Source organism: Equus caballus, chromosome 1, assembly GCF_041296265.1.
Source record: "Equus caballus isolate H_3958 breed thoroughbred chromosome 1, TB-T2T, whole genome shotgun sequence".
In the NCBI taxonomy this organism is placed as follows: domain Eukaryota; kingdom Metazoa; phylum Chordata; class Mammalia; order Perissodactyla; family Equidae; genus Equus; species Equus caballus.
Window position 1 is genome coordinate 36,522,821 of NC_091684.1, and position 14,785 is coordinate 36,537,605.

General features: G+C 44.8%; 1 protein-coding gene across 6 annotated transcripts in view; it reads left to right on the plus strand.

The window, feature by feature from the left end:
* The window catches only part of MYOF (myoferlin), a 152,624-nt gene that overhangs the window by 120,654 nt on the left and 17,185 nt on the right, over positions 1–14,785 (plus strand). For all 6 annotated transcript variants that reach the window (XR_011436850.1, XR_011436846.1, XM_023642393.2 and 3 more), the window contains 8 exons: positions 65–141; positions 3,571–3,582; positions 4,854–4,952; positions 6,545–6,670; positions 8,584–8,739; positions 9,218–9,309; positions 12,885–13,055; positions 13,768–13,916. Coding sequence is in view for 4 of the 6 variants with exons in the window: in XM_023642393.2 (XP_023498161.1) it covers positions 65–141; positions 3,571–3,582; positions 4,854–4,952; positions 6,545–6,670; positions 8,584–8,739; positions 9,218–9,309; positions 12,885–13,055; positions 13,768–13,916 (882 nt within the window). In the remaining 2 variants the exon portion in view is untranslated. The remainder of the gene's footprint in view (positions 1–64; positions 142–3,570; positions 3,583–4,853; positions 4,953–6,544; positions 6,671–8,583; positions 8,740–9,217; positions 9,310–12,884; positions 13,056–13,767; positions 13,917–14,785) is intronic.

Below are 14,785 nucleotides of genomic sequence, written 5' to 3' on the forward strand. Positions count from 1 at the left end.
GAGTAGACTGTTCAACACTGTATTTTTGTAAATATCTTAGAGTAAGAAATTACTTGTCTTGCAGCCTCCTTTATGTCTACCCCACCCATCCGGGATGTCATTATTGAAATAGAAGACACCAAACCATTACTGGCTTCGAAGGTAGGCTTCGGGACTGATCGCTGGATAATGTCAGTTTTATCTTCCAGGTGCCTAAGCAGTGGGTGAATTCAGCCAAATACCCATTCAATGCAATTAAAATAATAATAATCAAACCAATTTATTGAAAGAAAGAATCTGAATCTTGCACTCATCAATAGTTATGATGACATTATGTGGCCTAACATCCTCTACCCTGTCACCCAAGATACTTAAAATAATACCCCAGGCCCATGCTCCACCCTCCAAGAAGGAGAGAGACCCAGATGTCAGTATATTTTAAAATCTCCCCAAGTGATTCTACTGGGCAAGCAGGACTGCGAACCATTGATGTGGACAGTCTGAGTGATGTCATTTGCTAGAAAGAGCAATTTCAGGAGCAAATTTATAGCATTGCACATTCAGAAGAGGGATGCACATAGCACGGCAGTTTTTTCCCTACATGAAACAGAAGGGTCATGGATTTTTAATGGCCCTATTTGTTGGTGTATGGAATACCCCTGAATTTTATATTCGCTGTGGTTTTATATTCAAGATATTGGTGGAAATGCTCACTCAGGATCCTATTTTAAAGCCATTCCAGCCAATTTTACAAGAAGGAAGGAAAAGAAAATATCTCAGCCTAGAAAAAAGAAATCATCAAACATCCCCTTTCTTCTGTTGGCATTTATGATGGACTTTCACAGCATGTTTTAATGTGCAAACTGGCCCCAAAATGCACATGATTGTGCTTTAATGTGTTATGTCCATAAACAGTGCCTTTAAAAAAATCCACTGCTTTCCCACTGCATTAAACTCACTGACAATTGGACCATATTAAATGTGGTCTTCTCAGCCAGCAGTATGTAGCAATGTGTTTGATTCTGTTCCCCGGGAATCCTCGACAGTCACAAATGACAGTATCAAATTTGCAAAACTACTATGTTCACTTTGTCAACACCCCAAATATTCCCAATAAAGCAGTAGTAGCCTAGGGAGAATTTAAGTGTAATATACTTAAGATCCTTTATGTACATTTTCACAACTGCTCTGGAAAAAGGCAGTTTAAGATCTTGCTCCATAATCTGCCTCCAGCTTTCCTACCTCCCATTGTCAATCAGTTCTTATTCTTGCCTGCTGTGTACTTGGTAGCCCTAGATATGGGGGATTAAGAAGAAGAATAAAGTCAATCTATGCCGCCATTGTCATTCATTCCTTAACAATAGTTAAGAGATGACTCGACTGCTGTAGCAACACATTGTGAAAGTTCAGTTTGCATCATAGAATTTAAATTGCAATCCAGCAGGATTGGGGCCGGTAGTATCGGTCATCGGTCATCGGTGGGTAGTATCCCACTGTATTATAAGTGACTTTAATCAGCTTGCTCTCCTAACACTCAGTTGACGTACACTGTCTTGATTGGAATCTCCTCTAAAAAACTGATTCCTCTTGTTCATCAGGGAAGACAGCGCACATCTATGCAAAGTCAAATGAGCAAAGTTGAGCTTTGGAAAAAGAGCCAATAACCAGCTTGCTGATGTCCTGTACCTGTAGTGTTACACATACATGCATGTGATATACATGTATGCATGTGATATGCATGTGTTATATGTACATGTGATGTGTGTGATGTACATCTATTACCACTAACTCAATTCAAGCCTTTTATATGTAAATTGAAGGATTGGGTCAAAACTGTGCTATTGATGGGAGCTGGAGGCTGTGGCTTCGAGTGACAGTCTCACGCTCACAGAAACCCACACCATTATCCTGTGATGACTGTGGGACCTCTTAACAAATGGGCTCAGCACTACCACAAGGAAAGTGAGAAATAAGTATCTGGGGCAAATTGGTAAGTGCTAGCCAGACAACATGAACATTCGGACATGGCCATTTCAACAATTACCTTCCAATTCCAGTGCTTAAGCAGCATGTCAACAGCACTCAGCAAAATGACTTCTCCAACGACAGTGCATGTATGTATGATAAGAATATGCCTGGGACTGCGGGGACCTCCATCTAAAGACTCGCATTCTCCTTTCTGATTCTTTCTATTAGGAGATTTTGGAGTGAAAGGTGGTCTTTAAACAAATGTGATGGTTTTAAGTTTTTAAGCCTAGGGGGAAAATCTTCTGTGCCAGTTAATGATTTGGTTCCCATTGCAAGTTCAATATTGGATATAATAAAGCAAGTTACTTCTGTTACCTTTCTGCGTGAACTAATGAGCAAGCAGGTGTAAATAAGTTCTCCCATGCGAAACCTAAATTTTAAAGTCAGCAACTTGTTTTGAATAATACTTTTTAAATCATTAGCTATTTTTTCTTTGAAATAATTTCAAATAGCTGGAAATGGATGTGAATAAACAGACTCTCAAAATCTGAATTCAGGAACAATCCAGAATGTGAAAGCACTTTTGGCATGAAATCCCTCTCTCCAAAATCTCACTTTGGCTGCAATGTTTTAACTTTTAATCTCACTTTGGTATGAATCTAATAGAAAGAATTCTTACCTCTATCTGCCTCTCTGCCTCTCCTGGCAATTCTGTGTGCTGAACAAAAGTCAATCCAGAGAATACCAAGGGGCTCTTACAGAGGAAGCCCCAGGGCCGCCCCAACAGCAGCCGCAGGGAGTGCCTCTAGTGAGGAGTTGTTCTCTCCTCACATTAGAAATGAACTTGAAGTTAGGATTTCAGAAAGGGGGTCCAAACCACCGCTGAGGGCGAGTTTGCCTAATGTTCCAGCAGATACCAAGAGAAAACGCACACCCCACCATCCTAGCTCTGCATTCTCTCTTCTCCTGGATGTGCCCTGAGACCAGGGTGGATTCTCCATGCAAAAACTCAAATGGAAGGATTTGGCCAAGGAGAAACTTGACATCTTAGAACAACTTTGGTGAATAGATATGTATTTGGTGCTATAGTGTGGGCATGGGGAAAAACCAAGAAAAGGTACCCACATGATGATATTGTGGTCATGTTAGACGTAAACATCTTGTGACAAGAATTTTTGAAGGGGTGAGAATTAGGCCAAGTTGGGGATATGCTTTAGGAGCTAAATGGAATGAAAGGTTTGGGACAGGGAGATGAGCAGCTGCACCACCCCTGGCCCCCCCACCCCTGACCCCTATGACCACCATGGTGCTGGCAGTTAATGAGATTGTCTAACTCCATTGAACACATGGGACATGGGTGGCTCCCTCTGAGCCTTTCATTTTAATACTGTTTGTAACTCTTGCACATTTTCAGGGAAGAAACCAATAAAGTATATTTCATTATGAGATCATCTTAAGTTGAATAATTTAAATAATCCTTCTAAATGTTGATAATACAAAGCAAGCATGAAAAATAATTTCTCCTTCTCTCTTTCTCTTTAAACTTAATGCTCATGGGATCTCCATATCCATGTGACCTGTTACATGGTTTGCCCTCTTCCTGCCTATACATGTGATGAGCAGCTGACAGAAAAGGTAACTATTGTACGCACTTTGCTAGATTTAAGATTCGTATATTTTCTGCCTATAGGTGATATGTAAAGAAATTTAGTTTTTTAATCCAGGATTGGGTTACTAACTCATAAAGGGGAAATAACTCTGTGTGTTTGTGTGTACATAAATATGTTACATACAGGTAAGAAATAGCTTTTCTTAAGTGTTCCCTCTTCCTTCCCCCAGACTGAATAGGAGGCTATAATACAGGTGACACTGTATTTTTGGCAACATCACTCTTTCCCAGGTAGAGTAAAACAAACATTGGGTGGGTCTGGTGAAGCTCTATCCTTGTTTTAAATCTGAGAGGGATTTATAGCGACCTTCTATAAACTACAGCCTTCTGCAGTTTGGAAATGTTCCACAAGTAACTCTGATATGCTGTCGCTTCTGCTCAACCATGAACCACCATCTGAACCAGAGGTCCTCAACACTGGCTGCTCATGGGAATCACCCAGGGAACTTGGGAAAGCATACTGGGTGCCCAGGACTCACCCCAGGCTGATTGAGTTAGAATCTCCAAGGATAGGTTGGGAGCCATGGTCTAAATAAAGCATAATGCATCCCTACTTTGGTTTCACATTTTATCATTTTCAAAACTCTTTCTCCTGATGATCTTATTTGATTTAAAAAAAAACGAAAAACCTCTCTGAGATGAATGGAGACAGATAGGGTTATTATCCTACTCAGTGGATAAGAAATTGATGCTTAGAGATGTTCAACAACTTGCCCAACCAACCAGTACGGCTTGTAACATAAGGGTATGGCTTATAGTGTGAAGGATGGGGCTTGAATTAAAACCCAGTTTTTCCAACTCTTAGCTCAGTCAGCTTTGTTTTACATTGCATTGCTGGCTAACAGCGCTAAGGAAATGAAATAGTAGAAAACATATATTGGAAGTTTTATTTTAATTTATTTATGTATGTAAATATCAAGTCAATACGATAAAAAAGTAAAAACAGACAAATGAATAAATTGTGTCTATAGGATATAAGAAAACATCTGGTATAGCTGTAGGCATTAAAGCCAAGTACATTTCATTGACCGAGAGTGATCGTTTCATCTCCAGCTTCTAGGTGGAAGAATCGTGAATGCTTTATCCATCATGCATGTAAACGAAAGCTATGTAAGCTTGCCTGTTTCAGGTTCAGAAGTACCTATTTCTCTTACCTGTTACATGTTAGTTTTCCTGCATTGATTGGAAATCCAGGTCATCACTAAAGATTTTTCCATTTTGATGTGTCTTTCTTTAGGAGGAAGAAATTGTTGACTGGTGGAGTAAATTTTATGCTTCCACGGGGGAACTTGAAAAATGTGGACAATATATTCAGAAAGGCTATTCCAAACTCAAGGTACCTGGGCCTGTGGTGCTGTGGGTGGGGGAAAAACACTCATTAAAACTGGCCATAGGCAGAGCTAAGTAGAAGACTAGAAGATCTGATGGGGGTGCTGATAGGGAGGGGGCCAGAAGCACCTCTGGCTTCCTGGAGAGCCTTCTTGCCATAGATTTTGGCTTTGCCAAGATTCCAGGGGCTTGAGGACAGCTGTTGATTTATGGTGACATGACTGCCACTTTGAGGCTTGGGGGCATCTGGAAGAGGGTTGGGAATGGGTTGGCACGACACTATAATTAGGGTAACGGTTGTCCAGTTTGACTCACAGAGACCTAAAAGCCACTGGGATCTTGCAGAACAGTATGAAATGTCAACACACTCATTCTGTTGTCTGCATGGGCATCAGTTTCACTAGCTGAAAAGTTGATTCTGTTACATATACGCAGCATACAATCACAACCGCGGGCGTGTGTGTCCAGGAGGAGGACAAGCTATTGATCTAGCCAGGCCAGGCTCTCTGTGATCTTTCTGCTAATGCTTTGAGTTTTCCAGTTGTTCCTCAAGTTTTTCAGGCTGTATTGCACTCAAGCAGAAGCAAATGATAAAGTTTTCAAAATACTGCCTAGTAGAAAAAAATCTTTAAAATGAGAAATATCAAGCCATTAAAATGATTTTCCCCACCAAAGTAGAAAAAACTCACATCCTTTCCTATTACTTCATAACGTCTCAATGCAGTTTAAGAAACATTGGCATGTAAAGAACCACTAATCTAGAAAAATGATCAAACTGGTCCAGTGGATCAGTCCCACAGTCCATCCTCCCTCTCTCCCTCCCTCTTTCCCTCCTTCCTTCCCTCCTTTCTTCCCTCCTTCCTTCCCTCCTTCTCATCCTTCCTCTTTGTCTTCCTCCTCTTCTTCTAGTTTTTTATGGAGGTATAATTTGCATACAATAAAGTAATCCATTCAATGAGTTTTGATAATTGTATACACCTATGTAAACCACCACCCAAACGAGGCAAAGAACATTTCCAACACCACAGAAAACTCCTTTGTACTGCTTTCCAGTCAGTTCCCCAGAAGCTTCCATCCCTCTAGACAGCTGATCTGATTTCATCACCATAGGTTGGTTTTGCCTGTATTTATGCTTCATATAAATGGACTCATACAGTGTGTATTTTGTGTTTGTCTGGCTTCTTTAGCCCAACACAGGAGTTTTGAGATCCATCATGTTGTCATATGTACCTTAATGTGTCCCTTTTTGTTGCTGAGTGGTATTCCATTGTGTGGATATACCACAGTTTATTTATCCATTCTCCTGATGATGAAGCTGCTATGGTCATTCTTGTACTCTGTGGAAATGCTTTCATTTCTCTTGGATGAATACCTGGGAATGCAATTTCTGTATCATACAATGGGTGTGTATTTAACTCTATAAGAAACTGCCAGACATTTTTCCAAAGTGATTGTATTATTCTACCCTCCTGCCAGCAATGAGAGAGTTCCAGTTGCCCGTCCACATCCCCATGCCCATTTGGTGTTGTCAGTCTTTCTGATCTTTTAGACTCTATCTGTATTTTAATGAGAAATTAAGAATCTGTTGATGGTTTTCAGATATATGATTGTGAACTGGAGGATGTAATGGAATTTGAGGGCCTGACAGACTTCTCAGATACTTTCAAGCTGTATCGAGGCAAATCAGATGAGAATGAAGATCCTTCTGTGGTAGGAGAGTTTAAGGTGAGTAACTGTGAGTGTTTGCCCTGTTTAAAATCCATCTTTATCTTCCTTATAGACCTAGGCTACAGGACAGCCAACTTCTGGGGCAGGGACATGTCCTCTGACATCTGAAGGATGTTAGAAGGTGTTAGTGAGAAAAAGGGCAATGGGATCAGGAGTAGGACACTCAAAGCCATTCTCAGTATCTTTCTTTCTCCCTGCTCATGCCACCCAGTCTTGATTCCTATAGATTCAGCCTCTCCAAGATCCGGTTCCCCTCTGCTTGCCCACTGCCCCTTCCAGGCTTTCAGCAGGACCATTGCAGCAACTTCCCAACTGATGGTCCTTGCCACCTTTCTTGTTCCACTCCAGTCCATCTTCCATCCCCATATCTGATCATGTTTCTTGACTGCTTAAAGACATCGCTTGGGTTTCCACCAGCTCAAGTCTCAACCCCTTCCTAAGGCGGAGCCCGCCTTTCACAAGCTACTTGCCTCCTGTGCCACTGCGCCCTCCTGCTCAGGAGGACCTCACGCAAGCCCCAAACACACCTGTCCTCTCACAACTCGGAGCCTTGGTATAGGCTCTTCTTCCTTCCCTAGATGCCCTTCCTTCCCTCTTTGTGGTCTGACCAACTCCTACTCATTCTTTTAAGCGCCAGCTCAAATGTCACATTCTTTGTGAATCCCTGATTGCTCTGGCCAAGTGACTCACTACTGCTCTAGGCTCCCACAGGTCTGGGTTCCGGTGCTGTTAGAGCACCTCTCACACTGAAGTATCTGCTTTCATGACTGCCCTTCCCTCCAAGCACAGTTGTCAAATCCATGGCAGATTGCTGCGCCTTTCTAATCCTTTGCCAATAGCAGACATTATTAATCGATCAGAGGATTATACCCTACATGTGGTCTCAAAATCCTTCTCATTACAGCTCCCCACCAAGCAATCAAAGACAGCATGAGAGTCCAGCCTACTTAACATCCCTGTGCCAGACTGGGCTCCTTGAGTTCACTTTTGGGTCCTCAGTGCCCGGCACATAGTAGGTGCTTACTTCATGCTGCTTTATTGAATGAAGGTAGATGGAACTAAGACCCACGTGTTCTGAATCCAACTTTAGTGCTTTCTCCTGTACTTAAGCTGGTTTCAAGATAAAATATATGGCCTCTCAAGCTGGTCCAATGGCTCATTCATTCAAAAAACATTTATCGTGCCCCTGCTACACGCCCGGACCTGTGTTAGGTCCTGGAGATAGAGTGATGAACAAGACATAATTCCTGCCCTCAGGAAGCTCACACTCTAGTGAGGAATATAGACAATAAATAGACAGTTACAGCACAGAGGTCAGTTCTGCAGCAGGGATGCATGCAGGGTTAGAGGAGAGCCTGTAGGAGACACACCCAACCCAGGACAGTCAGGAAGGTTTCCTGGAAGAAGTGACACCTTTCAGCTGAGACCTGAAGGATGAATAGGAGTTTGCCTGGGAGCAGGAGTGGGAGGGGGTTCGCGGGGGGGGGGGGGGTGCAAGGAAAGGGAAATCACCCCTAGTACTTTATTGGGTGTAAAAAATAACCACCTTTATTCCTATCTTCAAAATGTATGCTGAATTTAGCTCCTTCTCGCCGCCTCCTTTGCCCTATATTGGTCCAAGCCACCTCCATCTCTTGCCTAGATTTTTGCCTGGTCTCCCTGCTTCTGCTCTGCCCTTTCTTCTCCCCTGTGATCTATTAACTAATTACTTTATCATCATTTAACTCTCCCTACTGGAAACATGCAAATTGCAATATATGTTGTTTCTTTCACAAAAGGCAGCCCTTCGTCACCCAATCCCACAGCCCCTGTGGCTGTGCTGGTGTATCCTGGGGGAGGAGGGACTGCCCAGAAGCCCTCTGCCCAGGTCCCCATGGACCCTGTGAGTCATCTGTGTGTCTCTCTCCTAGGGCTCCTTTAGAATCTACTCTCTGCCGGATGACCCCAGTGTGCCGGCCCCTCCCAGGCAGTTTCGGGAATTACCTGACAGCATCCCACAGGAATGCACGATTAGGATTTACATTGTTCGAGGCTTAGAGCTTCAGCCCCAGGACAACAATGGTCTGGTAAGAGTTTGGGTGTGGGGCCTTCTCCTGTAGCAAGATAATTATAGTCATCAGCCACAGTAATTGTCATGTTCTTTCTTTTCGGGCATCTGTTATCTCACTGGGGGAAAGATACTCTATCAAAACAATGTATTCTGGAGGATTGTCCCAGCGGGGATTTATCTAAGAGATTGAAGGGGGCTTTGGCTGCTCTGGTTCACCCTTCTCATTTTACAGATGAGACCTTGGAGGAGATTTGCTCCTTGGTCCCTCCCTGCCACCACCTCTTCACCCCACAGGCTTCTCTCACGGGCGCTGGCTGTGTGCCTCCGAGAGGGGAGATCTGCCCAGACCTCGGGCTGAGGCTCGCGGGGGCCACGGCCGCCACCTTTCTATCCGTTTGGGAGTGGGTGTGGAGGCACACCTGAGTCTTTCCCAGAAACTGGCTTAAACTTGCACCCCACGATGACGTAACCTGACATCTGTTTTGTCCCCACAGTGTGACCCTTATATAAAAATAACACTGGGAAAAAAAGTAATTGAAGATCGAGACCACTACATTCCCAACACTCTCAACCCAGTTTTCGGCAGGTAACGTACATGCTAAACGTTTTTCTGTCAATCATTTTTTTTCACAGACTATATATTAAGGATGTGATAGGTGCCAAGCTCTGCTCTGGGTCCCGAGACTATGACTATGAATTAGACAAGAATTCTAGTCAGCGGAGCAGGTAATACAGATGTATATGCACAAATAAAAGAATTTCATGGAAGTAAAAGGTGCCATGAAGAAAACAAAACCAAGTCATGAGACGGGCTCCTCTGAGAGAGGGTTGCCCTGAGACCTGGGGGCACGGGTGGTCCAAGGCCCAGGAGGCCACTAAGACTGTGGGTTCTAGACAAGCAGGACACGCAGTGACATAACTGAGGTGACATGGTGCTTCTCACTCCCTGACTGCGGTGTGGGCTCTGTTTTCTGGGGTGTTTTGATTCCATCATTTTGATCCAGTGAGTGTGTTATTGACTCTGCTATCAATACAGAGAAGGAGACCAAAAGTGATGGAGTCAAAATGTCCTGCTCCTTCTGTCTTCTGTTCCTGAAGATTCTTAAAATAACATTATTTTCTTCATTATTGACACTTTAGACTTGTTTCTGGGCTGTTCCATTGATGTCCTCAGAACCTTCTTAAGGGTAAGGCAAACCCAACTGACTTCTAAACAGGACCAGCATTTTTCAGCTATAAACTGTGTCCATATTTAAGAAAAGCTAAGGTTTTCTAGCTCTTACTGTGTTAAGGCACTATGCTGAGTTGTTTATGTAAAACATCTCAAAAATCTCACAACTCTGAGGGGCTATTGCTACCCTCATTTTACAACAGAGAAAACTGAGGCACAGAGAGAATCAGAGCCCAATGTGCCCAGCTGGCAGAGGCAGAGTCAGGATTCACACCGTGGCCATCTGACTCCAGCGTCGGTGTGGTTTCCACACTGCGCTCTTTGTGGCTGCCACCGTCGGATTTGCATCTCTGTGTCAACCCTAGCAGCCAGGCGGGACAGGGATGAGCAGCCCCACTTGACAGGTGGGGGAAACAGGGCACCGGGAGCTGTGTAGACAGAGCCAGCACACAATGGAGCCAAGATTTAGGTAGAAATTCCTGATTCCAAGCCCCAGGCTTTTCCAGTACCCTTGGTAATGCTTCATATTCATGGCACAGCCATCATCACCTGTAGAAAAATGTTCTTTGTACAGAATCTTTGTGAGAACAGTGTTTTTTTTCCCCAGAATCTTGCCGAGCAGGGAAATACTTTGTTCTTGTTTGATGTGTGGGCTGTTTGTTAATTTCTGGCTTCATTATCTCTCCCATCCTCTTCTCTACTCATGTTTGTTGGTTTGCGCGCTTACGCATTGTTTCTTTCTCTCATGTGTGCATGCAGGCATGCACACACACACACCCCAAAGTCTTTGTCACTCAAAAAACTCTCTCGGGTTTGCACACTCTGTTCTCCCCTACACATTCGCACACCCCATAACACATGTGCACTGGGGACCTCACGCTCACTCAGCTCCCAGGCACATACACACATGCACACACACACAGCCGCACACGTGCACACCCTCTGTGCTGAGCAGCCCAAGGCCGCGTGCCGGGCCGGGGAGTGGAAGTAATCCTCTGGCACGGCAAGATGATCGTTTTCCTTTCCTTCCGCTGATCCAGCCCTGAGGTCTAGACAGGAAAAGGCACGCAGGGCAGGAAGGAGGGCTCCGTGTGAGGGAGACGGGGAAGCGGGGAACGCCAGCTTTTAACAGAGAAAGGCGGCTCTGTCTGAATCACTTGTCTCAGAGGAGCCAAGCACAAGCTTAATTAAGTGGCAGGAAAAGTCTTGCTCGAAGCCACCCTGGGAGGAAGTGATGCTGTCAGCCTCTGCTCAGCCAATCCCTGTCTGGCGTGCCTGCAGACTTCCCCCGTCCAGCAGGGTGGAGCCAAGAGATGCCGACTCTGCAACCTCTGGTCCCTGGCCTCAGTCTGAGGCGGGGACTTTCTTCTCAGCGAGACTCTCAGGAATTCTGGGAGAAGAATTCAGGAAAGGGCAAAATTCCTGTGCTCAGCCACTGTTCAGTGCGTTCCTGTCACATCATAGCATCCTCCAGATCACCTTCAACAGAATATCTGTGTCTTCCATGAGATGTTAATTGGTGTTCCAAGAAAAGAAGTATTTCTTCTTCAAATCAAGGCACCTGGATTAAAAAAGATAATAACTGCAGGACTTCTCAGAGCCTTTAGTTTGTCCAGAGGAACTCCCAAAGAAGTGGTTCTCAACCTTGCTTTACCAAAGAATTCTTTTTCTCAAAGGACTTGTGTTACCTATCCCTTGGAATCCAGTATTGGAATTGTGGTGTTATGGGGCACGTGCGGATACAGTGCTTCACGCCTGGTCGTGATTCAAACACCTTTCCTCGTCTGGCTACCTGCCCCTTGCAGGCCCCCACCTGGCTGCAGCAGTCTACAGAAGTTGCTGAGCCTTGTCTAGGAGACTTCCTGGGAGCTCTTCTCCAGAGCCCCATTGGCGCACAGCCTTCTGCTCAAATGGATGAACCTTCCTGGCTGTTAGGGCAGGAACCAATCCACACGCCAGAGTGCAAGGAGAAGGGGAGGAGGCACAGGGAGGAGGGAGGGGAGAGGCCTCTCACAGTTTTCCATCAACAAAATTTATTGAGCACCTACTAGGGGACCCGTACCTGTGTGGACGGGGCAAATACAGAACCAAACCCCGCCCATCTGGAGCTCGTGCTTTCAGTTTATCACCCTCTCAGAGCCTGCTCCCCATTGCTCACCCGCTACAGAAAGTGCTGTTTGGTTCTTTATCTCAGAAGGGTTTGCATTTGAATATAGATTCTATAAAAAAGCCTTCAAGAACCAGTGGCACACCCGGAGGGTCCGGGAGGAGGCGGGGAGCCTTCTTGGCACCCTGCACATCTCGCTGTGTTGGTTCATTTCAATCACATCCCCCACCCCCACCCCGCTGTGCTCCTGTGGGGTAAGTCAGAGATGTTCCATGGGGGGTGATCTCTGTGGAGGCAGAGGAGGGAACATAGTTGGAGCAGAGAAAGGGGGCTGGAAATCAGGGTGCTGGTGCCTTACTAATCTCCCAGCTTGTAGAAATACCTGGGTGCCCCAGCTAATAGGCATGTGATAATAATGTTAATAATATTATAATTAACAATAATTATTATTATTATGGTTATTGGGTTTTGAGCACTCATGCCAAATGCTTTCTAAACATTTCTTCACTTGACCCTGATAACAACACGAGATGGCAGGTATTATTATCACCATTTTATAAATGAGAAAACTGAACACAGAGAGGTTAAGTAACTGGCCTAGGGTCCCACAGCTGGTTAGCAGCAGAGCTGGGATTCGAACTTAGGTATTTAAAGCCCATGATCTTCTCCTGAGCAAGTGTATAATCTCTTGTTGTTCTTTTTACTAATATGTACTACTTATCAAGTCCTCCCACCCACTTCCTCCCACCTGGTTCTCCTAAGTCGTGATGTTCTCCTCCAGGAGCCAGAGCCACTGCCTGGGGACTCTGTGCACAGAGCCCTGGTGTTTGTGAGATGCCCGGACGGGATCGTGGTGATTCTAACCTCGCTTTTGTTTATTTAGAATGTATGAACTGAGCTGCTACCTACCTCAAGAAAAAGATCTGAAAATTTCTGTCTATGATTACGACACCCTGACCCGTGATGAAAAAGTGGGAGAAACGATTATTGACCTGGAGAACCGATTCCTTTCCCGGTTTGGGTCCCATTGCGGCATCCCTGAGCAGTACTGTGTGTAAGTTGCTTTGGCCATAAATGTAGACAGTTTGTTCCATCTGACTTTAATACCTGGGGAAGCTTTGGCTTCCTACCTCAGGGCCTGTCTTCACTGAGCCACTGCTTCTTTGAGTCAGATGTAGACTGCTTTTAATAGCATAATTGCCTTAGGGAGAATCAGGGCCGTAGCATTGCCCAACTCCAGGGGGCGCCATTCACACTGACCCCTGGAGTAGTGCAGTGCTCTGTGGGGATGGCATAGGTGGCAGTCCTCGGAGAACCAGTGCCCTCGCTCCCGTTCTTGGAGGCTCATTCCTTGAAACCAGGGACTGAGAGCTGGCAGTGTTTGATGGCAGGAATTCCCTGCCCCTCCCCGCAGGTTGATCAATTTTGTGATGTCCCTCTTCCCCTGAGTGGTCTACGGTGTCATTCTACAGCATCGAATTACACACAGCTTGCGATTTCTAGTTTACGAGTTCACCTGTTATGATTACAGTCATCTCAGTGAAACTCCTAGTTTTTACAGAGGAGAAAATTGAGGGAGGAAAAGGATCAGTCAGCTGAGGCCAAAATGATTGTGGCTTTTAGTCCTCTGAAATCGATTTCTAGTCAGAGGCCACAGTTTAGAGCACGTCCCCCGCCCCCTCATTACATAACTATGTGAGTACGTATGTGTGAATGCAAGAGCCGGCGTGCCCTACGGTGACTCCAGATGTGGGATTTATTCACAGTTCTGGAGTGAATACCTGGCGAGATCAATTGAGACCAACACAGTTGCTTCAAAATGTAGCCAGATTCAAAGGCTTCCCACCACCCGTCCTTTCTGAAAATGGAAATAGAATCAGATATGGAGGACAAGACTACAGTCTGGATGAATTTGGTAAGCACGTTGCCATGTATTGCAAGCTGCTTACAAAGTATAGCGACTCATTTATATGCTGGACTTGTTGGGGAGGGGCACGGGCAGAGCAGTACCCTAATTATACCACGGGGTCTCCGAACACATGACTATCTAACAAAAGCCCCATTGTAGTAGAGTTTGGCTGTCATGTCAAGTGTCAACGTGGACACATTTTCTTGTCTGTCTTATGTTTCACTTGACCTTTTTAGGTCATAGCCATTTGAGCTTTGAACGCAAACTTCTAGTCATTAACTAATTTCTATGTAATGCATAATCAGCTCAAAAGTGCTCACGTGGTGGTGCAAAAATTTCTCATGCAAGTTTATTCCATCATTCTTCCAGCCTTTCTCAGAGAAGGCTCAGGGATGCTGGGGGTTGGTTCAAAGAATCTGCTAAGTTCACATCTGGCTCCTGTCCGACGTTGGGGTCTTGCTCTTTCCCAAGCAGTAATTTATAATATAACCTGTCCTGACACATAAACAGCTAGCTGCACAATGACAGGGGGTGAAATACGCTTAACAGAGGTAAAAGCTATGGTATAATTTAGTGTTTTGTATGGAGGGAGGGCTTCCCAGAGGGGGTGGCAGTGGAGCTGGCCTTGAGGGTGCATGGGATATCCAGAGAAAGCTGAGCAAAGACGCACAGGAATGAAAGTGCTTCCTGACCCTTGGCTGTTTATTCTTGACACTGTAAGGAACTATATTTTGTCTTTCCCTTTGAAGAGGACTTAGTCAGTATCAAGGATGATTAGATGTTTAAGAAATGTTGATGCTGCTGTTAACATGAGAACTTATGAAAGGGATTGGGAATAAACTGGCAAGTAACATGGCCTCGTGGATAAGAGTACC